Source organism: Purpureocillium lilacinum, assembly GCF_023168085.1.
Source record: "Purpureocillium lilacinum CBS 284.36 DNA, scaffold_7, whole genome shotgun sequence".
NCBI classification, from domain to species: Eukaryota; Fungi; Ascomycota; class Sordariomycetes; order Hypocreales; family Ophiocordycipitaceae; genus Purpureocillium; species Purpureocillium lilacinum.
Genome location: NW_027072117.1, coordinates 1278920 through 1301219, shown reverse-complemented (window position 1 = coordinate 1301219; position 22300 = coordinate 1278920). Strand labels below are relative to the sequence as shown.

Sequence of the window (22300 nt, the reverse complement as noted above, 5' to 3'; positions counted from 1 at the left end):
GCATTCGCCAGCATCGCCCGCCATTGCGGCATTGCCGAGATGCCCAAGCAACACATGATTTTCGGTCGGCCGATACCCCGATTCACCGCCCGCCGACTGACCCTGCTGCTCCTCGGCCTCTCCATCCTCGCCATCACCCTCATCACCACGCTCATCTCGGCCGTCCCATCCTCCCCAAGCCTGTCCGCCTACGACACCAAGATCTCCGTTCCCCGAATTGGCGACCTCAGTGTCCCCCGCATCGGCGATTCCCTGTCCAAGAGCGCCCTGAACCCGTTCCGACAGCCCGCCCATCCCCCGCCGAGCCAGCAAAATGACAAGTACGCCGGATCGTGGTGGTGGGCCGACTGGAAGTGGCTGTCGGTTCCCTTTTCCAGCTCCGTCACGCTGAACGAGGATCGTGCGCTGCTTCCTCACCTTAAGCCGCGCCAGCCGATTTACTGTTACTACGACGCCACCGTCAAGAAGACGCGCGACGAAAAGGACGCCGAGAGCGAGCTGCTCCTGACTTGGCGGCGTGCCTGGTGGGCGCAGGGCTTTCAGCCTGTCATTCTGAGCGCCGCCGAGGCCATGATCAACCCCGCCTACGACAGCCTACAAAGGCTAGAGATTGAAGCCGAGGTCAAGGTGGATCTCATGCGCTGGCTGGCGTGGGAGACGATGGGCGGTGGGATACTCGCGCACTACACCCTGCTGCCGACGCTTGCCCGGGAGGACCCGATGCTTTCGTACCTGCGCCGTGGCGAGTACCCGCAGCTGACTCGCTGGAAGGACATGGACGACGCGCTCTTTGTAGGCCACAAGGACGCCGTCAGCAAGGCGATACAGAGCATGACGGAGCCCTCTGCGCTCAAGGTCCTAAAGAGCGGTCTGGTCGGCGCACCAGACGGTGTCTTCCAGCTGGACGAATCGCCCATGCCGCTGGCTGCCTACACCCAAGGAGTCATCGACAGAAAGTACAACAAGGTGGCTGACAAGTTTAAGCAGGACCGGGCTCACGGTCTCCGCAGCCTAAACAGCCTCATCAACACCCACCTGCATGTCGCCTGGCAGAACAGGTTTCCCGACGGCATCGACGTCCTCAAACCTCATCCGGAGCATACCACGACCATGGTAAATGCCGCCCTGAAGCTTGCCCGTGAGTTGGCGCTCTGCGCCGACGGCCCAATGCCGGCTTCCTGCCCACCGAACCTGCCTGACTGCACACCCTGCGTGGCCAGAGCACCGATGCGTGTCGGAACTCCAGCGAGATTCCACAACTCATCCCACATTTTCAGCATCGGCATAGTGCCTCATCCTTGGACATTGGCGCTTGTCTCGAACCTGCGCGAATCGTTGGACGTTTCATGGATCCGACGAGAGTCTCCACGCGACCCTTGGATCACTGACGTGACTCGGAACTTGCTAGGCACTGGGGTGTCTGGGCCGCGTCGCGTCATGACCCTGAAAGAGATTATTGCAAGCGAGCATGCAGTTGCGCACTCGCTCTGGCTCATCGCGGAGAACGACATGCCAACCGACATGAGCTGGTACTTTGGGTTTGCCATTCCTGAAAAGGCCCTCGACGACGGCAAAGCGCAGAGTCCGGTCCCTGCAGACCGATTGCCAAAGAAGGACGACAAGATGCCCGACCGCAGCAACGGGCCCGTGGCCACGGAAGAGGACCTTGCTCTCGAACCACCCCTGCTGGAAAAGGCGAGGAATGTCGTGGCACAGACCAAGTCGAGCAGCGAGACGAGGCTGCGTGCCTCGCTCGAGGCTTGGAATATGGGCGACACGGAAGTGTGGAAGTTTGTGCGAGCATTCCAGTCACGCAGGCTCATGGTGAGGTTGGCGTGGGAGAAGGAAGAGGCAAAGTACAGCAGTGGCTCTGGCACGGAAAAGGGCCGCAGCGCGTGGAACCGGTGGCAGGATCGCAAAGGCGATGGAAAGCAGGCTTAAGAGGACTCGTGCCAAAATTCCTTGCATTTGCACCGGCGTTGGAGGCAGTAGTAGTTTTCCGGGTGGTCGTGGCTTTCTGAGACGTCCCCCGTTGTGATTTCGCTTTATAGATGGAGGCAGCGATCGCCATATGTTGGCTAGATATGTGTATATTTATTTCTAACGTGGCCGTGGATCGGCCACTTATTCCCTCATGATAAAATGTAGGCGGCTCCTCGACAGGATGGAGCAATGTTGAATGCTCGACCGCAACGAACAATACTTCTCCATTGGGGTGTTCCCCGACATCCCACACAAGAGCAGTTGAAGTCCCTCGCGCAGAACCCGCACCCCCATTTGATGATTTCCCTTAGGCGACGACGGTATCGCCGCTCATCTCGCCGCTGAGCTCCCTCGACGTCGGGCCACGGCGGTTCAGCCCCGGAGCCTTGGACACGCCGCCGTTGAGCGCGGCGCCGTGATAGCCGTTGGAACCCCCGTTGGTAGCCGCACCGCCGGCCTCGACGTAGGTGCGCAGGGCGAGGCGCGCGGCCTCGACCACCTTCTCGGCCTGCGTGAGGGCGTCGCGCAGGGCGCGGGCCGTGGGGTCCGAGGCGTCACCGCCGACGACGACGCTCTGGTGCTCGCGGCCGTTCTGCTGCTGCTGCTGCTCGTCGAGGAGCTCGCGGATGTGGCCGTTGAGCCAGATGCCCTCAAGCTGCTTGGCAGACATGTCGCGGGCGCCGCTGATGGTGCCGCGGCAGGTGGGCGTGCCGCAGAGGCAGTCGAAGGGCTGGGCCATGCTCCATTCCGTGGAGGGGTAGAAGAACTATGGGCACGAAGACTTGGTTACACGACGGGTCTTTAAAGAAGTGGGAGGAGCTGGGAGGGAGACGGAGGACGACTGACTGTGAGCTCGTCGCCGGGGGCGAGGCCCTTGGGTCCGACCAAGACGTTCATGTTACCCGTGTCAAAGATCTAAGCGGGTGTTGCGCGTGTCAACAAATGAACCGTTTCGCAGAGCTGTCGTTATCTCATGACATCAAGGCAGGGCACTTCTACGCGCATCCGTCACGCATTTCTCGCACAACCTTGCACTAACTCTGACTTGCTTCTTCACATCACTACTGCCACTGCCACCACCGAGGGGAGAGGATGATAAGGGGGAAGAGGGAGAACATCGGCCAAAGGAGGGAGGGAGAAGGAGGCCTTCGCAGAGGTCAGACTGACGAGAGAGGGCTCGCAGGAGTGATTGATGTACAGCAGGTCGCTGTTGAGGTTGAGGTGGGTGTCGCGACCCGTCTGGACGGTGGCGTAGGTGGGCTCCTGGGCGGCGGTGCAGGGCGGCCAGGCGAGGCGGGCGAAGACGGCAAAGGGCGGGAGCGAGACGCGGGAGATGCTCTTGGTGGTGAACTCGGCCTCGTTGATGAGCACCTCTTGGATGGCCGGGTGGGAGGGCTGCTGCCAGGTGGGGGTGAGCGGCGCCATGGTATCTAGGTGAGAAGCGGTAGAGATGGAGGTCGTAGTAGAGGTCGAGGGAGACGACGTAGGATATCGGAGGGTGAGGTTGCTTCGGTAGTTAAAGTCGAGGAAGAGGTCAATTGGGTTTCTCGTGGTCAATTGGGGGGTCGTCGTGATTTCGTGATGAGGTGCGAATAGGAGCACTCGTGTGGCAGGTATCCGCGGGCAATTGGATAGGTAGGGTAAGGCAGTTGGTTAACTAATTAGAAGAAAGACCAGGAGAGAAAGAAACAGGATTTACTTGAGTTTAAAGGGCCCCAGAAATTAATTCCCGCTCCAGCGCAGACTCCAGACCATCCGCAGCGAACCCTTGCCAAGCGAGTCTGTCGAGCAGCGCGCCACTGGAACCTAACAAACAACCGCAAGTCCCGACTGCCGAGGAAGCAGGCGTCGGCGCCCACCCTGGGATCTGGAGGTTTCGCGTGCTGGCGGGACCCGCGAATTGCCTGTTGGAGACAGGCGGCCGTTGCCCTAAGGACCTAGGGGATGGGAGGGGCACGCGCGTCTGGCCTGTGATTGCGCGCGGCTCACTGCTGACAGGCCATTGATCCATCCAATCCATCCGTTCGTCCATGGACAGGGCCTGTTGCGGGCAGTGGCGTCGACGCCCCTACAGCGGCTACTTTGCAAGTTCGGGTGCAATCGTGTCCACTGACGACGCGTTCCAATCCAGGGCAGGGGCAAGGGCAAGGCAGGCCTGGCTCGTCCACGGCTGGCAGGTAACACCAGCAGCAAGGCGGCTTTGGCTGGCACTGGCACTGGCAGGGAGGGCTGCGTGGAGGGGCATGGCACCGACGCAGCCGCATGGAGCCCAAGCCAGGTGACGTAGTGGGCGCGCGCCAGGGCGCGGCCGCTCGCGCATCGCCGCCGAGCGACCCCTCTGCCATGGCGGGGTATGGCGGGAACGCGGAACCTTCAGCGCCAGAGGCCACCCCGCTGGAGATGGCGGGCGCCGCCTGGATGCGGGGCAGCCCTCCATGCGCGACTCACAGGCTGTCAGTGCCCCCCATCACCGAAGCGCAAGGATTCAGAATTCCAGACTCGTCCGGTTCAGGGGCAGGCCGGCTGTCCACTCCCACTAATTGCAATAGACTCCCGTAGTTTTGTAGGTGCGGCACGGGGTTGGGAACGTTGCGACCAACTTCAGAACCCCGGGCTCCTGCGAAGCGCCATGCGAGACGGCACCACCAAGCGTGCTGTGGTAAGCTTCCACTCGCCCGACAGCATGTACCTAGGTAATAAGGCCCACCATCCCTGAAACAGCTATCTATGCAGTGATGGCGGACAATGATGGGTTGCTGTGATGTGACCTTGAGTAGTGCGAGCCGCGGCAGGCAGATACGCACGACAGCCTGGGGTGGGAAAATAACATGATGGGTGCATCGCGGGGGGGAGCCGTGTCTCGGCACCTGTCGGTAATCGGTTCCACGTGCTGCAAGAACAAGACAGGGGACCCGTACTCGTATGTTCTCAAAGCACGACCGCCTCCGGTGCCTGGCGAGGTCGGCATCATCGCGGCATCAGCGACATGTGCAAGTCATTTCCGCATGGCTTCCGAGAAAAGAAGCCGTATCCGCAGGCCGCGTCCCTCCCGCAGCACAGGCACATGAGCTACCGCACCAATGCACGTCCGTGGTATTTGGTTACATACTGCACCCGACACGGCGGCAATGGCGGCTCGCTAATCTCTGCGACCTGAAAGCAGCATGGCTCTGGCGTCGTGTCACGGTGGCGGTGTGCGGCCCGGCCGGGGGCTAGATCCCGCGGCCGCAGTGGCAGTCCCGCACGTGCGAAGCACGCGCGAGGTGGTGCCCACCAACATCAAACGGTCCGGCCACCGCGCACACCATGCCGAGGGCTGTACTGCTTCGAGATTTAAATGGTCTTATCCATCGGTAATACATCTTCCCGCCGTTCAAAATCGGCCCCGGAAGCCTGGCCGGGCTCCATCTAGCATCTCAGATCCGATGCCAGACAAATATGCGTCTCGGGAGTTTCCGAAGGATTCCCAGATGGCCTGGCCACTGCACGCCAGTCGTCGTCTACTCGAGCAATGAATCACTCCGAATTACCACGTAAACCTCTCATGCTTCTGTCAGGGCATGGTTCATCACACTGGTGGACCATCCCAGCCAGCTGATGAGATTGGTCCAAGTACATCCATGGAGGCGGAGACAGAGGGTCGTGGAGGGAAAGTCATGTGGCGAAAGGGCTCCAGCGAGTCTTCATGGATGTTGAGGCCCATGCCTTTCTGGGTTGTTGTGGTCATTGCTGTCCCTCATCCAGGTCTTGTAGTGTGGTACCCAGTACCAAACCACATCGATAGATCGTGTTTGGCCATGGTGATCCTTGACTGGAAGCCCTCTTTCACAAATATGTAAAGCACATCAAAGCTTGTGCCTGAGGCAGTCCGGTCCACTCATTCGATCCTCGTCGTTGATAGCCCACTGGAGCATGAGAGAATTGGAAGGAGGTGCGCACCCTGTGGCTCCTGCCGCGAGTGCCATAGCCCGCCTGCTGCCAGCTGGCAGGTGGGACTGACGGCCCGGCAGACCGCCACGCACACCTAACAACTGCCCTGAACACTACCTACTTAGGTACCTGGCAACTGCCCGGCAGTGTGTCACGGTAGTGTTCAGTGCAGTCAGCCCAGTGTTCACGTTGCCCCAGGCCATGCTCTTTCGTGGCGTAGCTTACCTTGTGGCGTGTGGCCGCCGCCCCCGGACCTTCCTCGAAACGAAGCTCTTTGTTGTCGGTGCGCCGCTTCGTCCCTTATCCTTCCTCACCTTCCTCCCGCGCCGCGCTCCTCTGCTCTGCGCTCCCTCCCCCTTCGTTCGGCAACACTCGAGATCCTGCTTCGCGTCAGGCTTTCGCCATCATCGCTGCCAATCTCCGAGAAAGTGCGCCTTCTCTTCGCAAGGCTGACCCCTGCCGTCGCAACATCTCTCGCCAGGGAGTTGCACCTCTTGCTTCGCCGAGGGGATCGCTTGGGCCTGCTCTGCAGCAGCCGCGGACGAGGCCCTCTTCCCACGAGACAGCTTCGGCCGCCGAGTGCGACTGGGACACTTGCTGACCAGAGGCAGTGCGCTCCCGACGAAGACTTGCAGAGCGCTACTTTTCTTCTCGACGGTTTGCCGCTCTTCCTCTTGGGCATCGCGCGTCTTCGGTTCATCGTCGCTCACGCTACCTGACCTCTTCAGAGCTCGCGGCCGTCTTCGACCAGAAAAACAAGACTCGCCAGAGCTGCCCTACCGTCTCTCCCTCGTCCTCCGCCGTTTTCCTCGCCGAACTTCGAAATTGGAAGCCTTCTCAAGGCTGTTTATGCATACAGGTCGCTGATTGCTTGCCCTGGGAGCCCGCTTGGTAAGTTGCTCATCTGATGTTTCTCCATTTGCTCTCGATTCTCCTGCCCTTCCCCCCAATCGCCCCCCACCCGCAGCAGCCCAGCTTCCTCCACCACCCGAAAGCCATCTCCATCTCGATCTGCCACGCCCGCAAGGCCATGGGCACCCTGGTCTGCTGCATCTGATTCTTCTCTTCGCCGTTTGTCTTCAAGGCTGGTTCTGCACTCGGCCCGCTGTGCCACAGCGTCGGCGGCTAAGACCACCCCGTGGTCGACAAGAGGCGTGCCTCTTGCAGCCATCACTCGGCAAAACAAGCACATCTGGCTCTATCGCATCCAGCAGAATCTTTCCTCGCGTCCATTTGGAGTCCTGAGGACTCCGTCCGGGTCTCTGCCGATTTCCCCCTTACCCGTGTCGGTCATTCTTGCGTACCAGCATGGTCATGACTAGGTCGAAGCGGGCGAAACAAATCGTCCGCTCTCTGTCCCTGGCCCAGCACGAGGACCACGTTCTCAGTGCCTTCACTCCTCTTCTCATCAGATATAATTTGCTGCACAACTACCATCGCTGTATCCAGGTCTCCGTCGACCTCGGCCGGCCGTCGGATCGGTTCACAATCACATCACCCTATGACGCTCTGCCCAACTTTCTGAGATCGCAGCTGGACGCGCAAAAAATCACTGACGGCACCAGGCTTTGGTCACAGGTCGTTCCCATCTTGACATTCATTCAGTCAAACATTCGACGACTGGGAAAATCTCGCGGCTATCCTACCCTGTTTGTCTGGCACTCGAGAGAGAACCATCGTTCCTACTTCTTTTTTGCCTTTGTCGAGATCAAGATGGTCTCCAAAACATACTCGATTCGCGAACTTGTTCGCATGAAGAATTTCTCTGCCAGCAAGGAGTTCTACGATCGTCTGTACGACAAGCTTCAAAGAGACCCAAGCTTCGGTGAGTCCCGCCCGATACGTCAACCCCCTTGCAGTCCTTTCATGGCCGGCAGACTAATTTTGACTCACAGGTGACATCTTCAGAATGTCTTCGGATCGCTCTCTTCCCCTGATCCGAGAAGAGGATTTGGAAACTGTTGGCATCTCGGTTCGTTCTTCCACGAATCGCAACCCAGCAAAGGCTATTGCTGCCCGTCAGCTTGACGGCACCGATTACGAGTGGAAGTATCGCGGTCGAAGCGAGTCCGAAGAGGCCGTGCCGCGCCCAATTTGCAGCCCTGTTGGCTTCTCTGCTCAGAAGGATGAAGGCTTTCAGCGATTCTACAAGGCCGTTGTCTCGCCAACTCACGTGCGCGTTACAGCCGGCGGCCGCATTGTCCCGAACACTCGAGGCGTGCCGTCGCCCACAGCCAAACTGGCCAAAGAAAGGCTGAATGGCGATTCTCGGGCTTCCTCTCGGCCTGAAAGCCACGGCAACATGGAGAACACTCCCTACGCCATTCCGCAGCTCCCGTACGGTGCGTTCCCGCCGATGATGCATGGGATTCCCGCCCCCATGGCACCGGCCCTAGCTCCCGGAATGATGGCTGGGCACCCGCCGTATCCGATGATTCCGTGGCCTATGGCCCATGGCTACGGCATGATGGCTCATCCTCACATGGTCCCCGCTTCAGGTCAGCTATCCGGTGCTAACAATGCTGCCACTCCGCTTCAGAACGACAGGCAGAGCGATGCTGGCAAAACAGAGAACCCAAGCACCGTGCATCTCTCGCCCCCCGAGCAATTTGACCGCAGTCGCCCATTCTATTACAACGGCCAGTGGATGATGCCCCCCGGCGCTGTCTACTCCCCCGGTGCCATGCCACATGTCGCTGGCTTCCCCGTTGCAGTGCCTGGACAGCCTGCCATGGGCCACAAACCGCCAGTGTATCCTTGGATGCAATTTCATGGCATGCGAGCGGATCCTTCCATGGGCTCCCAAGCCCCGCCTCTGTCCGCCGCCCCTAGCTATGGCGGTGCGCTGCACATGCCACCATCGTCAATCCTCCAGAGCGAGATCACGAAGAAGCAGCTTGCTCACCTTCATCAGCACCTCAAGAATGCCGAAGACCAGCTTTTGTACAACAAGCACCAGATTGACGAAAGAGCCACGGAACAGTCGATCGAAAATCTCCGGCATCAGATCAAGCTGTTTGAACTCCACCTTGAGAATGCATTGGCCAAGGAGGAAAGCCTCAAGCCAAAAAGTGACGGCCCGACGGCACCAGCTGCCAATGCGCCCTCTCGTGATGACCATGGATCGAAATGGTCGACTTCTGGCGGTCCACGAGTGGGAATGGAGCCTCACAGTGAGTCGGTGTCGCACGATGACGTGCCTCATGCCCACAGCACCAAGAACCACAAAGGAAAGGAGCGCGTGTCGTCGCCGCTTCCATTGAGTTCAAGTGCGGTCCAGCCCGCCCCGCTCAAGAGCGCTCTTAGGAAGCCTCGTTCCACGGAGCCTGTCAGAAAAGGTTCGTCTCTTCCTGTAAACGCGGCTCTGGCTCCCCTCTTCCAGCCTCGCACAGATGGCACGACGTCAGCCGCAGCAACGGACACTTCGGTGGCGTCTGGAGAGAACTTGATGTTCGCGGATCCTGCATATCCGTCAATTAATGCACAAGGAATGACGTCCAAGCCCTATCTTGTTGGGGCCCTTCGGGCTGGCTGCGATCCCACTTTAGCCAGCGACGCAGACTATATCTACGAGCGCGAGCTGACTGAAGACGAGCTGAGAGCGCGTCATTTGTTTTGGGGAAACACTCCCCGCAGTCTGCAGAAAGGTTTGCCCAAGTTTGATGGTAAAGATTTCTACCCGCCATCTCCTGTCAGAGCAAATATGCCGGAGCCCAAATTGAGACGCCCGGTTCCGATCGACCATATTCAATATGGCCACGATCTGTCCAAGACCAAGGCAGACAGCGATCCTTTCGGATCAGTTGGTCGATACAGCCTCCGGCCTTCCCGCAATCTCACCCAGTCTGAGCAACTCACGGGCTTCCAGTCGCCTATGGTCGCATCTCCTGCTTCGAGCAATGTCAGCCCGGTTAAGGGGTACATGCAGCCTGGCCGCTACGATGACTTCCGCAAAGCACTGGGCGACGCGTTCCCAAGTTCTGCGAATGAGTTCAAGGAGAAGTCGTCTCCTGATTCTGGCGATGACTCCAGCATCTTGTTCAAGGGACGCAGGAACGCACCGACAAACAGGTTGGCGTCCCCCAACGCTTCGAGCTCCGATCTCAATTTGGAGACTGACCTTGCCTTCAGGGCCAAAAATTCCCACGAGATCTTAACGACTATGTTCAAGAAGGGCAAGTCGAGCGGCACCGCAGTGCCAGGCACGGTTTCCTCGACGACGGCACGCGGCGTTCTTCCGCACTACGCCGGGCACGCCACGGCATCGCTGACTCCGGCGATCGCCAACACTCCCACTGGGCGCAAGGAACCTGGTCGCAAGGCCATAGAGTCCGGTGACCTCGGCCATCGCGGGCCTGAAGAGTTGAACAAAGTGGAGAATCTGCCTCCGAACAGCAGCTCTCACCACAAGGGCCAAATCCCTCGCGGCAGTGGTTGAACGCGGATCATCACGCTCTCCTCCTGTGTCGGCCATCCAAGACCTACGGCTTGCACAAGGGGATGATACAAAAGCTCTAGCGAGAGCATGAATTATTGCTGTCATACTTACGACTTGTATGAGTATCACGACGGTCTCGCAACGGTATGAGCTTACGTCGGCCTTGTTTCGACGGTGTCGACGAGCATTTACGGACTCGGCCCCGCGAGGCCCATCATTTCGTGCATGTCTCGATTCGGCTTGGCCGTGCGAGATTGTTTGCCGTCATTCTCACAGCTACCATTGTTAAAGTATGGAATGTGTTACCAGTACAAGGTGAGAGGTTGTTCGCTTTCAGATCGTCGGCGTTGGCATTTCGAGGAGCATCAGGCCGGCGAGGGACTCGATTGTTCAGGAGGACCAGCTCAGTCCAGCAGAGACTGTCGGCTCATGGCATCATGACAAGCCTGTTTTCACTTCAATGTGCAATTAGTCATTTTGACACGAGACGTTGTAGGGCGAATACAATTGTGTATTATTAAAGTGCCGCTTTCAACGTGCAGATGTGTCTGGCGGACTGCGAACCACACCAAGTACACAACGTAGAAAGGGCGCCGGCGCTGGCGCGGCAATTACAGTATCCTCGAGGCAGGCCGAGGAGCATGTACCTCACCATCAAATTTCCATCGTCATGGGGCCTCGGTGAAAATCTTCGGGCGAGAGCAGAGAACTGGTGATAACTATTTGTCCCCCGCTGGTTCGCTCTTCGCCAGTCGTATACCTCGAAAACCATGGATCTAAGTGATCGACGAGGAGATATCCTAGCGGATTGGAAGACTACGTGGGGGGGAGGAGGGCTACGAGGCGCGCTGGACCAGCGCTGCCACATCGGCTTCGTTGCCAGAGACTTGAGCATTTACGAGGGAGACAAGGAGATAAGCCGAGACAGCGCATTGCCGACGAGACCAGTCGGGAGCGCACATCGGGTCACGACGAGCCTTTTTGTGTGTCTCGGCAAAGAGCAGAGAAGATGACTTCGGGAAACGCCTCCCATGGAGCATTTCACAAGTGAAGTGAAATGGCCATTGAGAACCATGGAAATTCTCAATTTCATCTACCTGCCGTAGAGTCCCGACCCGCCCGGGGGTGTTGGCGCGGGTGTCGCAAAAACGCCGGAGTATAAATGCCCATTCCGTTGTGTCCGAAAAAAAGAGGGATGCCTTTCTTTTCGTAATCCCTTGATCAATGCCTCCATTGGATTGATTGGAGGAGTGCGTGTGTGTATGTGTGTGGTTGTGTTGTCGTCATCTCGTCTCCCGTCTGGTCTGCCGTGTCGTCGCCGCACTCAAGAAGAGGGTCTTCAAGCCCTCGGCGTGAGGGCACGCTTAGGCGGTGACCTTGTTCTTGGCGCGCAGCTCGCGGCCGACCTTGGAGCGGGCCAGGATATCCTCGCGGTCCTTGTCGAGCTTGAGCTTGGTGATGACGACGTTGGAGGGGTGGAGGCCCAGAGGGACGCTCTGGCCGGAGGCCTTGTCGCGGGTGATGCGCTCAACGTGGATGACGTATTTGAGGCGGTAGACAGAGGTGACCTTGCCCTCACGGCCCTTGTTGGAGCCACGGACAATGGTGACCTCGTCGTCCTTGCGGATGGGGATGCTGCGGACCTGTTCGCGGCGCAAGTTAGTCAAGAGTTCTGAACTGAGAGGATGCGCCCATTATATACTGTGAGCGGGTTGCAAACGTACGTTGTACTTCTCGCGCAGCTCCTTGCTGAGGGGAGCGCTCATGATGACACGGCGCTGGCTGGAGGGAGCCTTGAAGTGGGCGGCGCGGCTCTTGCGGCGAGAAGCCGAGACGGCTGCGATTCCACAAGTCAGTCCGTTTGTTCGGTCATATTTCAGAAGCATGGAGCTTCAAGGGCGTCGGGCATGTACTCACTGTTGCTGACCTTGACCATTGTGACGGTGGGGGGGGGGGGAGGTTGACGACGAAAAAGGGTGTTGTCGGGGTGTCGGCGTTGGGTGATGAAGAGAAAAAAGTCGAGATCAGGCACGGCGGAGAGGGAATTTGGTGGTGTGCTTGGACGTTGTGGGCGAAATTTAGGCGAATTGGTGGGGTGCACGTGACCTCGTTACCCTACCTGTGGTTCCTCCCTCTCCAGGCTTGCTTGGATCTGGGTGGTCCTCAGACCAGTGCTGAAGGAATGACTAAGCATCCGTCAGGAGCAACCGATTTCCTATTTAGGAAACGCTCTAATTAGAATATGCCCTGTGTCGTCGATGAAAGCTTCAAGCAGGCCTACGGTGGTGGACAGCCTTTTGAGTTGCGTGGCAGAGGAGCAGGTCCCCTAGTTTCGTCAGGTGGCATCCGGGATGTATGCATCTTGAATAGTCGTACATGCACCTGAGCACAACGGCAGCGTGACGAAACGAATTATGCCCATAGTTGGATAATGTACATGGGTCTTGTCTAATGGCTCTCTTTTGATCTTACACGCCATGCTGTAATCAGGTATAGGTGGGATTGTTATACATAATACGCCTGTTGTGTGGTTTATATCATGGCTGGGGCCTTGAATCTGCCGTTGTTGTCGTATCGCGCCTCTGTAATTCGGGTCAGCACAGTCGTTCGTCGGCCTTGCAGAGGCAGCAAGCATGGGGGAACGTACTGAAAAATGTGTAATTCAACGTCACCGTCTCCACGCCCTTCATGTTCAAGTCGTTGAGCAGGTCTGGGTCAAGGTAGAAGAAGACGGGCATGTCGACCGTCTCGCCGGCGTTGAGGCGTTGCTCTTCGAAGCAAAAACACTGGATCTTGCTAAAGTATGGCGCGCACTGCGCGGGCGTGACGCTGTATGTGGCGACTCCGATGATGTCCTTGTCGCCGCGGTTCTCGGCCTTGTAGAAGGCGAGGGCCGTCTCGCCGGGGAGGACGCGCACCTCGCGCTGCTGCGGGACAAACTTCCACGGCAGCTCATCCGAGACGGAGGCGTTGAAAGTGACGCGGATTCGGTTCGCGGAGGTTACGGGCACGAGGCGGCTCGAGATTTCGCCCTCGTAGGAGCCGCCGTGGGCGCGGACGGGCTGGCCGCCCCAGCCGGTGGTTTGGCAGATCTGAGAGCCAAGTTAGCAACGGAAGTCTTGCAGCTTTCACAGAGCAGGGGGACGTGCCATCTTGTACAAGGGAACCGAGCCGTAAGACAGCGCCACCGTGCCGAGGATCAGGCTCATCGTGTAGTACCTAGAGATGTCGGGATCAGCAGAGCTCGACCCTGACAGCATCTGGGGGCGTGTGCATACGCCACCGTGCGGTTCTTCCGGCTATAATGCGCCCGGATCTGTTCCATCGATGGGGGCTGCGCGGCCTGCCCCTGCGTCTGCGGTCGCGGAGGAGGCGCCGCCGCCCTCCGCGGCGTCGAGCCGGAGATGTGTCTGCGGACGCTGGCTGCGAGCGGGAACCGGGGTCGCGACGGCTGCGCCTGCGGCCGCACGTGCTGGCAGAGGAAGCACGCCCATTGCGACGCGCCTGTGCGGGTCGCGCGCCGCGCGGCTCGCTCTGCGCTGTTCATGGCGTCGGTGGTTTCGGGCGGCGACGGGGTCGTTGCATTCGGGGAGGAAGATGGAGGCTGTCGTCCGACGCAAATGTGGATTCGAGGTGAGCTGACTGACCGGGATCGATGGTGGGGCGCAACGCACCCACTCACTGTTAGATGTGTGTTGGCGACATGGTCGCTCGGTCAGTCTCTACAGCTACCTACTCCGTAGACACGTAATTTTTGAAATTATAGTGCCTGTGATGATTCTGAGATACTGATTCAAATATGGGAAGTTGTTTTGCCCTTTCTTTCCCTTGGCGGATAGCCGCGAACGCGTCCCAAGGACACGGAAGTTCATAAGTCGCAGCCGCTCCGCGTCGTCACGAGTCACGAGTCCCAAGTTGCCAGCGTCAGGCGATTGAGCAATATGCGCAAGTAATGACATGGATTGCCTCATGTTCCCTATGCCTTCCATGCTACTTATACACCTTTCTGGGTGCCTCGATATTATCAACGAGATATTATCAACGCGATAAAAAAACCATACCGACAGCTCAGGTAAACAGCAGCATATGGATTGATACGCAGAACGCTAACGTTGGTGCAACGGATGAGACCTTCTATTCCACAACGCTTACCCCTCAGGGCTCAATGCCAAAGACGAGCTATGACAGAAATTCCATAATCATGCAATGTCGTATGCAAATCCACATGCCAAAACCTCACGCCTCTCGCCCGAAACACAGACAACCCGTTCACGCTTGCTTACCCTGCATCCGCTTCGGCTTGACCCCGTTGATGATCGGCGTAGTCCTTGACCTCCGGGATCCCGATAGCCTCTCCACAACCTGGACAACGAAAACTTGGATAATAAGGATAACGAGCCTGAGAAATAGGTCCGCGAGCCCCAACTTCGGTCTCTTGCCTCGGCTGTACGTCGAGTCTTTGAACTCAAACGGCAGCTTTGCCCCGAGGTGCTCCTGCGCAACCAATAGGCCACTGCTGAATCCATCCTCGTGAAAGCCATACTTGGTCCACGCGCCGGCGTAGCTTATGCCCCTCTTATTCTGAATGCTGCGCAAGAGCTTCTGGGCACGAATCGCAGTGGGAGTATATAGAGGGTGAGAGTAGAAATATCGACCCTGTGTCTGAGCTGGTCGTGGCCGATGCAACGGATTGAGTGTCACCAAGACATCGCCGAACGGCTCTTGCGGAATGTGTTGCAGTATGTTCATGTTATAAGTGAGGGACACTTGGTCGATGTTCGCGCGTGACGGTGAAGAGAGGGTCAGATAGTTCCAGCTGGACCAGGCCTTGCGTCTCTGGGGCATAAGCGTCAGGTCAGAATGCAGAAAGACTTCATTCTGGGACGTCTGGAAGCACGACAAAATTGAACGCTCCTGTTCCGTTGCTGAGGGCGCGATTATGGAAAGTGCCTGGTCGCCGTGAGTAGCGAGGATGACGTGGTCGAATACTTCCGTCTTGCCGCTCTCGAGATGAAGCAAGACGTGGCCACTCGCATCGTTGGACACGTGTCGTACAGGGGTGTTGAGGAAGAGGTGGTTCGGTGGGAAGCCCTTCATCACGGCGTCAATGTAGGACTGAGAACCGTTCTTAAGGGTGAGCCAGTCGGGGCGAGCGGCAACGGTAGACAGAAGGTGATGGTTCCATCTGCCAGTTAGGTCAGCTCCGGGCCATCAGAACGACATACGGTTTATGCGCATACAAGAACCGGACCAGCGTCACAGCTGGAAACTGCAGAGAGCACTTGTCGGGACTTGTGCTCCAGACGGCAGCCGTCATCGGAATCAGGTAATCATCTCGGAAAGCTTCAGAGTAGCCTTCCCGATCCAAGTACTCTCCAATCGTCTCCGTTGGAGAGACAGAGTTGAGCATGGTGTCGTCGGGCCGGGGTTGGTCCTCGTCATCGTGCATGAGCAGGTCTAGGGCGAATTGGTTGAAGCGCACGATGTCAAACACCATCCTCCACATGCGCGGGGAGAAGAAGTTTCGCCTCTGGCAAAAGACGGCGCCCAGGCTGGTGCCCGCCCATTCGAAAAGTCCCTGGTCCCGGGAGACACCGAATGTCATCTCCGTCCTCTCTGTGGGGACATTGATCTTGTTGAGGAAGTTGAGGAAGTTGGCTGCAACGGTTAGCAATCGGGCCGAGCCACGATGAGGGCGCGGTGCCGCGGATGGACTCACGATATGTCGCCGTGTTCAAGACTATGAAGCCCGTGTCGACAGCAGTCGTGTACTTGCCCGACTTCCACTGGACCGTGTTGGTGTGACCGCCCAGGCGGTCGGCAGCCTCGTAGAGGTAGACATCATGGTACGTCCTATTGAGAGCCCAAAGCGCTGCGATACCAGTGCACCCGCTGCCGACAATGGCGACCTTCTTCCTGGTAAAACGGTCAACCGGTCGGCTCATTGTGAATGGTGCTGGAGCGCACGCGAAGTCGGCACGAGGCCAGGGTACGAGAGCTGGGGGAACGATGTAGCACGAGTCTGGCGCCGACTCGAGGGCGGCAGGGAAGGTGAGGGTGTTGACGAGGGGAACGTCTCAGATGCATAGTTGGAGAGACTCATTAGAGTGAACACTGAGACAGGACGTCACGGCCACGGGCAAAGTCAATCGACGGATCCCGCCAGGAGGGGACGGATGCGTGGCGTTATCGACGGCCGCTGCAATGCAAGGCCGCTGTCTGATCTGATTCGATGGCGACCGGAACGGGACATGCACAACGGGACACGGCTGGCGCAACTTACACATGCTTTCGCTCGGCCATGGTTGGGGTCGGGCAATTCGACACGAGGCAGCGAGCGACTGGATCCTCGGTGGACGTACGGGCGCGGTGGGCTTGAAGAAGGCACACCGGTCTCCGCCGTTGAGGACGGTGATGATTTGCGTTGGGGGAGGTGCCGTCCGTCAGGAAGGAGTTGCCCGGTTTCAAGCGGTCCCGAGTCCCCGCGGTGCCTGGGAACACCACCACTCCACCACCACCAGCGGGAAGAAGGAGCGGCTCAAGCGGCTACGTAGTGTCGCTTCGTAAGACTATGATGACGCCAAGATCGGAAGCGGGAGGCTGCCGCGCCACCTGTGGCTGAGGCGCCAACGGCCTGTTCCCCCAACAAACTCGAGGGAGTCATCGAGTCTCAAGGTCCAGACGGAGCGATTTCAAACTGCCGCATGTCGCCAGACGAGCCTTCTCTCGTATGTCTACAAAGGTCGGCGCCGGAACCCGACGCATCACATAGATGCCTGCAAGTACCGCGACGGACACTGCCAACCAGACGTGCCAGGCGTCTGCAGCATGGCATCTGCGCGTGGTGGCATGTCGAGCACTCAACGGGATCGGTCGACGTGAGTACGAGTCGCCAATTCTTAGAAGCGCCGTGCAGGATAAACCCGCGTTGCTCTACCCGGTCAATTTCAACTATACGCCACGGACCGAGGTCGAGACGTCGAGCCGGTTTTCTTCACCATCCGGGGGTCAAATTTCAACTTTGAGGAGAAAAAAAAGGAAGAGAGCTTTGCTCGTCACGGCGCGGCGCCGATAATATTTGCGGCCGTGGGTCGTGCACGGACCAGCCGAGAGTTCGTCACGTGCGGGCTGCTGTGGCTGGGGTCGGCGTGTCCGCAGTCATCCTGTGACATAACGGTGCCGCATCACCCAGTCTGCGCTTACGAGGATCTCGCAGGCAGCAAGACAATCAACGGCTTCTCATTACGCACAGGCGCAACCGTTTGCCGGTCGGTGCATCTATCGTGGATTGTTTCCGGTCTTTTGTCTGTTGATAAAGCGGCCTTTTCTCCTTGCGACCGTCTTTGCTTCGCGCTCACGCCACCACAATCACCACCATAACCGCAGCCATGGCCAACCCGCTCGACACCGATGCTGGCTCCGAGCTGTTCGGCTCCTACGAGGCCGAGCTCAAGCTCGTCCAGGCAGACCTGGCACAGAAGCTGGATCAGATCCCCGAACTCTCGGGCGAGCCTCGCAAGGGTGCCATCAGCCAGGCTGAGCGCGCGCTCGAGGAGGCCGATGAGCTGGTACGATTCCCCGCCATGTTGGCAACAAACCACTTGCTGATCCTCTGCGTTGCTGTAGCTCGGACAAATGCGGCTCGAGAAACAAAACATTCCGACGTCCTCCCGCGCCAAGGTCAACCAGCGATTCCGTAATTACGAGGCAGATGTCGACGCTAGCCGTCGGAAACTGACCTCTCTCTCCTCCGATCGTTCCGCACTGTTCGGGTCGCGATACACGGACGAACCAGCTGGGGCTTCAGACATCCACCTTGAGCAGCGCCAGCAACTCCTCTCCGGCACGGACCGTCTGGACCGTAGCACCCAACGCCTTAAGGCCAGTCAGGCTCTCGCTAACGAGACCGAGGCCATCGGGGCGGACACCCTGGCGAATCTACACGGACAGCGGGAGATGATTCAGCACACGCACGACACGCTTCTCAATAGCGAGGGATACGTGGACAGGAGCGTCAAGACGCTGCGGGGGATGGCACGTAGGTAATGCGGATCCTGGATCAACCGGTGCTCCGACCGACATGGGCGACTGACATGACTGCAGGATGGCTACAAATCGGGTGATTACCATTTCCATCATCACAGTTTTGGTCCTGCTCATCGTGGCGGTCATTATCAGCAAGTTTCGATGAAGCGTATCTATAAGTTCGGAGTTCCGGCAGTGTATTGGGTTCTCTTATTTCTCTGATGCAAGGTCAGCAGACAGACGTACGCCGCTCCAGCTACTGCAACTGGAAGCTGGGTGGTGTCATTAATTTCGAGACGACGGTGGCATTATGAGCTGTATCATAGAAGCATTGGCGAGTAACTGGCATTTATCTCAACGGCCGCTGCGGCTTTGATGCATTCATGATAACCTCACCACACGATATTTACATTATCGTTATGGCTGCATTGAATTTCAGTTTGACGAAAGGCTGGATCAATTTTGTAGAGGCCGATGCAACCCGCAGCACTCATTTTGACCATGTACGCTCAAGCAGCATCGAGGTCGAAACTGCTCCGAGATATAGGGTAGACAAGTTTCTCGCCTCAGCCCGGGCCGGCTAGCCGAGGTTAGTCCGACAAACAGCCGCCGCCGCACACGATGGCTGGGCGAAGGGCTTCAGAAATGAGCTCCAGCCTCTTCGCACCAGGTCTCGCAAACCTTTCCCTCACACCACCACTTATCCCTCCCAACCCGCCACCACCCCCCGCCCTTCTGCCGCCGCAGTCGACAACATTCGACTTCTAGCCCATCACTGTGTGATTGTGGCATATTCATCCCAACTCCCCCTCGCGGCTTCTCCTATCCTTCCCCAACAGCTTGCTACGTGCTTGACGTGGCATCACGACCCAGATGTCAGAGTTTCTTGGGTACGGACAACAATTCCCCCAACGCATAGTTGGGCCAATTTAACACGATTTGCCGCAGGTCGCGCATCTCGCTCATCTCCAAGAGCGATATCCGGTACGTTGTCGCTATCTGCTCCGGCGCCGAGATCGATACTTATTCTAACACTTTCCACAGCTACGTAGGCACACTCCACGAGATCAATTCGGACGAATCCACAGTTTCTCTTGAAAATGTCCGATCGTTCGGAACGGAGGGTCGTCGAGGCCGGCCCGAAGAAGAGATCTCTCCGTCGGATCAGGTCTACGAGTACATCGTGTTCCGCGGCAGCGACGTGAAAGATCTTCGCATCGAGGAGCACCCCGGCATCAAGGAGAACAAGGCGCCTCCGGCCATGCCCGACGACCCTGCCATTGTTGGAGTAAGTCTACCTGCCGTATGGTCCCGTGCCCCTGCCCTTCACAATGATGAATTATTTCGGATGTAAAACATAATGTTGTCGGAATGCGCAAACATACCATGTCGAGATTTCCGTTGCCTTCCTTCTGATACCGAAGGGCATCGTATCGTCAAACAACCTGGTTTGAAGAGACTCCTGTGAGCCTTGTGCTAACGGATGCTCCAAAGGCACGCACTCGCGATGGCGGTCCGCCAAACCAAAACGCGCCTCCCGCTGGCTTTCAGCAGCCTTACCCGCCGAACAACTTCTACGGAGGCCCACCTCCCCCGGGCCCTCCGGGCTCCTGGGGTCGTGGAGGCGGGCCGGGTCCAATGCCTGGCCCTGCGTTCGGCAACATGCCGTATCCGCCACCGCCAGGCTGGTTCCCACCTGGCCAAGCCTTCCCCCCGGGCGGCCCTGGACCGTGGAACAACCATCACTTCCCGCCCGGCCCTGGAGGACCTCCAGGTCCCGAAGCCCTGAACCAGCGCCAAGGACCTCCTCCTGGCCCGGCTCAGGAACAGAAGGGCGGTCCTCAGGGTCCTGGGGCGGACCGATCTAAGCCAGCGGGTCAGCAGGGCCCGGCCATGCCTGCGACCGAGCCGAAGTCGCTGGCTCAGGCAGCTCGTCAGCCTGCCAACGCGCCGAGTCCACCCGTCGAGTCGAAACCGTCGGTTGCGGAAGTCAAGGCTGCTGCCAACTCGTTGAACGCGAACGGATCCACTGCCGGCGCAGAGGTGACCAAGCCTGTTCCTGCTGGCCCACGGAACAACCGCGTGAACCCGGTTCTACCCCTCTCGGGTACGGCTGTGAAGCCTTTCCAGCTTCCCACAGCTGGCAAACCAGCACCTACCACAGTGAAGACTACCGTGACGGGTGGACAGAATAGTGTCGAGGACGCTACCAGCGCGGCCCGAGCCGCCGTCGCTGTGGCGATGGCGCAGCTTGGCAACACCGGCGGAAACGCCATGGACAACTTGACGAACAAGGTCAACGAGATGAGGGTGAACGCTGGACGAGGAGCAGCGGCCCCGCATCCGCGACCCCGAGGCCGTGGAGGCCGTCAAGGCGCCCAAAAGGTCGATGTTCCTGACTCGGATTTCGACTTCGCGCAAGCCAACGCAAAGTTCAACAAGCAAGACGTTGCCAAGGAAGCAATCGCTGGATCTCCTCTGACGGAGCACCCCTCTGAGCCCGTGGTTGAGGCCCCCGAAGCCGAGCTCGCCGACGGTAGCGTCCCAGTGGCTTACAACAAGTCAAGGTCTTTCTTCGACAACATCTCGAGCGAAGCCAAGGATAGAGCCGAGAATGGCGGCCAGAAACCTGGCGGCCGGGAGTGGCGCGGCGAGGAGCAGCGGAAGAACATGGAGACTTTCGGCCAAGGCAGTGTTGACGGCGGCTATCGCAACTATCGCGGACGCGGTCGCGGGCGTGGTCGTGGCCGAGGATTTGGACGTGGCGGTCGTGGAGGAGGCCGACCGCAGTACCAATCCGCGGCGCCCGATCAGTAAATCTCATCGACTTATCGGCGTTGTGGGAGGCGATTCGGGCGGGGTAGGCTGGGCGACTACCGCCGCGAGCCGCAGTCGAGACTCACCATTGTCCCTCGGCGGCAGACATGCATTTTTTTGATCCCTTTACGACAATGTACCAACACTCCTTCTTTCGGGACGATTTGATTACTTCAAAATCTGCTCGCGGGAGCAGGGAACGGAGCTGCGTATACTCCTGCGATTTCAGCGGACTCAGCGGAACATCGGAGCGAAGGTTTTACCGGTTATGGAACGAAACCAAGGCTCAGGAGTTTGGATTACGAAGCAACCTGGAAGTGGAAGCTGGCTTTACGTGAAATATGATTACTCGGATGGCGGGCTCGCATCGGTGGCGGGCAGGTTCTCATGATTACCGGCGAATAGCGTGGGCAACGCGGGACGAGGCCTTAAAGGCCGAGCGAGGACTGAAAACCCAAAGGCCCTGCGGTTTTGGAAGGCCTAAAGTTTTGCTTGATGCCGGCGGCTACATGACTGCTCGGGCAAGAATACAAGTTTCATCAAGCGGTTAATCTCGGCTGATGCTGCGCCTGATGTGAACTTGTAAATCGTGATTCCGCACTGGAGCGCCAGCGCTTGTGGTCGTCGTTTGTTCGCTGGTGATTGAAAAGAGGCGTGAAAGAGAATTGACGCGGTGCCAAGATGCTACGTCGGTGACAGCCTACTTTCTAAATTTGTACGCTTGATTGCGAATAAAGGGCGATGATAGCTGGAGGCCATGAAAGGTGGCTGATGGTTGACGACAGCGGAGAAAAAGGATATTTTTTGGAAGCGGCGCCCCACTATACGTAGTGGCCGGATCGCCCCCCGGCGTGACGCAGAGCCTCAGTGCCTCAGCAACTTGGAAGCTCGGATTTACTACCACCTCCACAAACTCTCATCTCATATCATCACATATACATATCTCATCCCCGACCACAGTGCAGCTCTAGAGCGCGCATTCCCTCTTTACATCTTCGACGTGTACCACATTGTCATCAATCTCGCGGCGCTCAAAGGCCCGCACACTGAAGGCAGGCGCACCGTCCATCAATCATCGACCCAGATTTTGGGAGGCATATCCAGCAC

General features: G+C 58.3%; 8 protein-coding genes across 8 annotated transcripts; 4 read left to right on the top strand and 4 right to left on the bottom strand.

Annotated features, from left to right (window-relative positions):
- Positions 1-39: 39 nt before the first annotated feature.
- Positions 40-1941, top strand: PLICBS_009295 (uncharacterized protein; the record flags this gene model as incomplete). Its single annotated transcript, XM_065601603.1, has 1 exon — positions 40-1941. The coding sequence occupies one exon, from the start codon at positions 40-42 to the stop codon at positions 1939-1941; it is 1902 nt and encodes a 633-aa protein (XP_065457675.1).
- A 349-nt stretch (positions 1942-2290) lies between these two features.
- PLICBS_009294 (uncharacterized protein) lies at positions 2291-3408 on the bottom strand (the record flags this gene model as incomplete). The annotated part of the gene is made up of 3 exons (XM_018323824.1): positions 2291-2749; positions 2830-2898; positions 3151-3408. The coding sequence occupies 3 exons, from the start codon at positions 3406-3408 to the stop codon at positions 2291-2293; spliced, it is 786 nt and encodes a 261-aa protein (XP_018177003.1).
- A 3813-nt stretch (positions 3409-7221) lies between these two features.
- PLICBS_009293 (uncharacterized protein) lies at positions 7222-10351 on the top strand (the record flags this gene model as incomplete). Its single annotated transcript, XM_018323823.2, has 2 exons — positions 7222-7738; positions 7809-10351. The coding sequence occupies 2 exons, from the start codon at positions 7222-7224 to the stop codon at positions 10349-10351; spliced, it is 3060 nt and encodes a 1019-aa protein (XP_018177002.2).
- Positions 10352-11715: 1364 nt separating this feature from the next.
- Positions 11716-12287, bottom strand: PLICBS_009292 (60S ribosomal protein uL24; the record flags this gene model as incomplete). Its single annotated transcript, XM_018323821.2, has 3 exons — positions 11716-11994; positions 12076-12188; positions 12269-12287. 3 exons carry the CDS (start codon positions 12285-12287, stop codon positions 11716-11718), a joined length of 411 nt encoding a protein of 136 aa, XP_018177000.1.
- A 596-nt stretch (positions 12288-12883) lies between these two features.
- PLICBS_009291 (cytochrome c oxidase assembly protein cox11, mitochondrial) lies at positions 12884-13898 on the bottom strand (the record flags this gene model as incomplete). The annotated part of the gene is made up of 4 exons (XM_018323820.1): positions 12884-12933; positions 12999-13443; positions 13519-13570; positions 13630-13898. The coding sequence occupies 4 exons, from the start codon at positions 13896-13898 to the stop codon at positions 12884-12886; spliced, it is 816 nt and encodes a 271-aa protein (XP_018176999.1).
- Positions 13899-14620: 722 nt separating this feature from the next.
- Positions 14621-16296, bottom strand: PLICBS_009290 (uncharacterized protein; the record flags this gene model as incomplete). Its single annotated transcript, XM_018323819.1, has 3 exons — positions 14621-15536; positions 15592-16009; positions 16071-16296. 3 exons carry the CDS (start codon positions 16294-16296, stop codon positions 14621-14623), a joined length of 1560 nt encoding a protein of 519 aa, XP_018176998.1.
- A 1443-nt stretch (positions 16297-17739) lies between these two features.
- Positions 17740-18542, top strand: PLICBS_009289 (uncharacterized protein; the record flags this gene model as incomplete). The annotated part of the gene is made up of 3 exons (XM_065601602.1): positions 17740-17919; positions 17978-18393; positions 18455-18542. The coding sequence occupies 3 exons, from the start codon at positions 17740-17742 to the stop codon at positions 18540-18542; spliced, it is 684 nt and encodes a 227-aa protein (XP_065457674.1).
- Positions 18543-19249: 707 nt separating this feature from the next.
- Positions 19250-21193, top strand: PLICBS_009288 (uncharacterized protein; the record flags this gene model as incomplete). Its single annotated transcript, XM_018323818.2, has 4 exons — positions 19250-19266; positions 19325-19360; positions 19421-19664; positions 19871-21193. The coding sequence occupies 4 exons, from the start codon at positions 19250-19252 to the stop codon at positions 21191-21193; spliced, it is 1620 nt and encodes a 539-aa protein (XP_018176997.2).
- Between the last annotated feature and the right edge of the window lie 1107 nt (positions 21194-22300).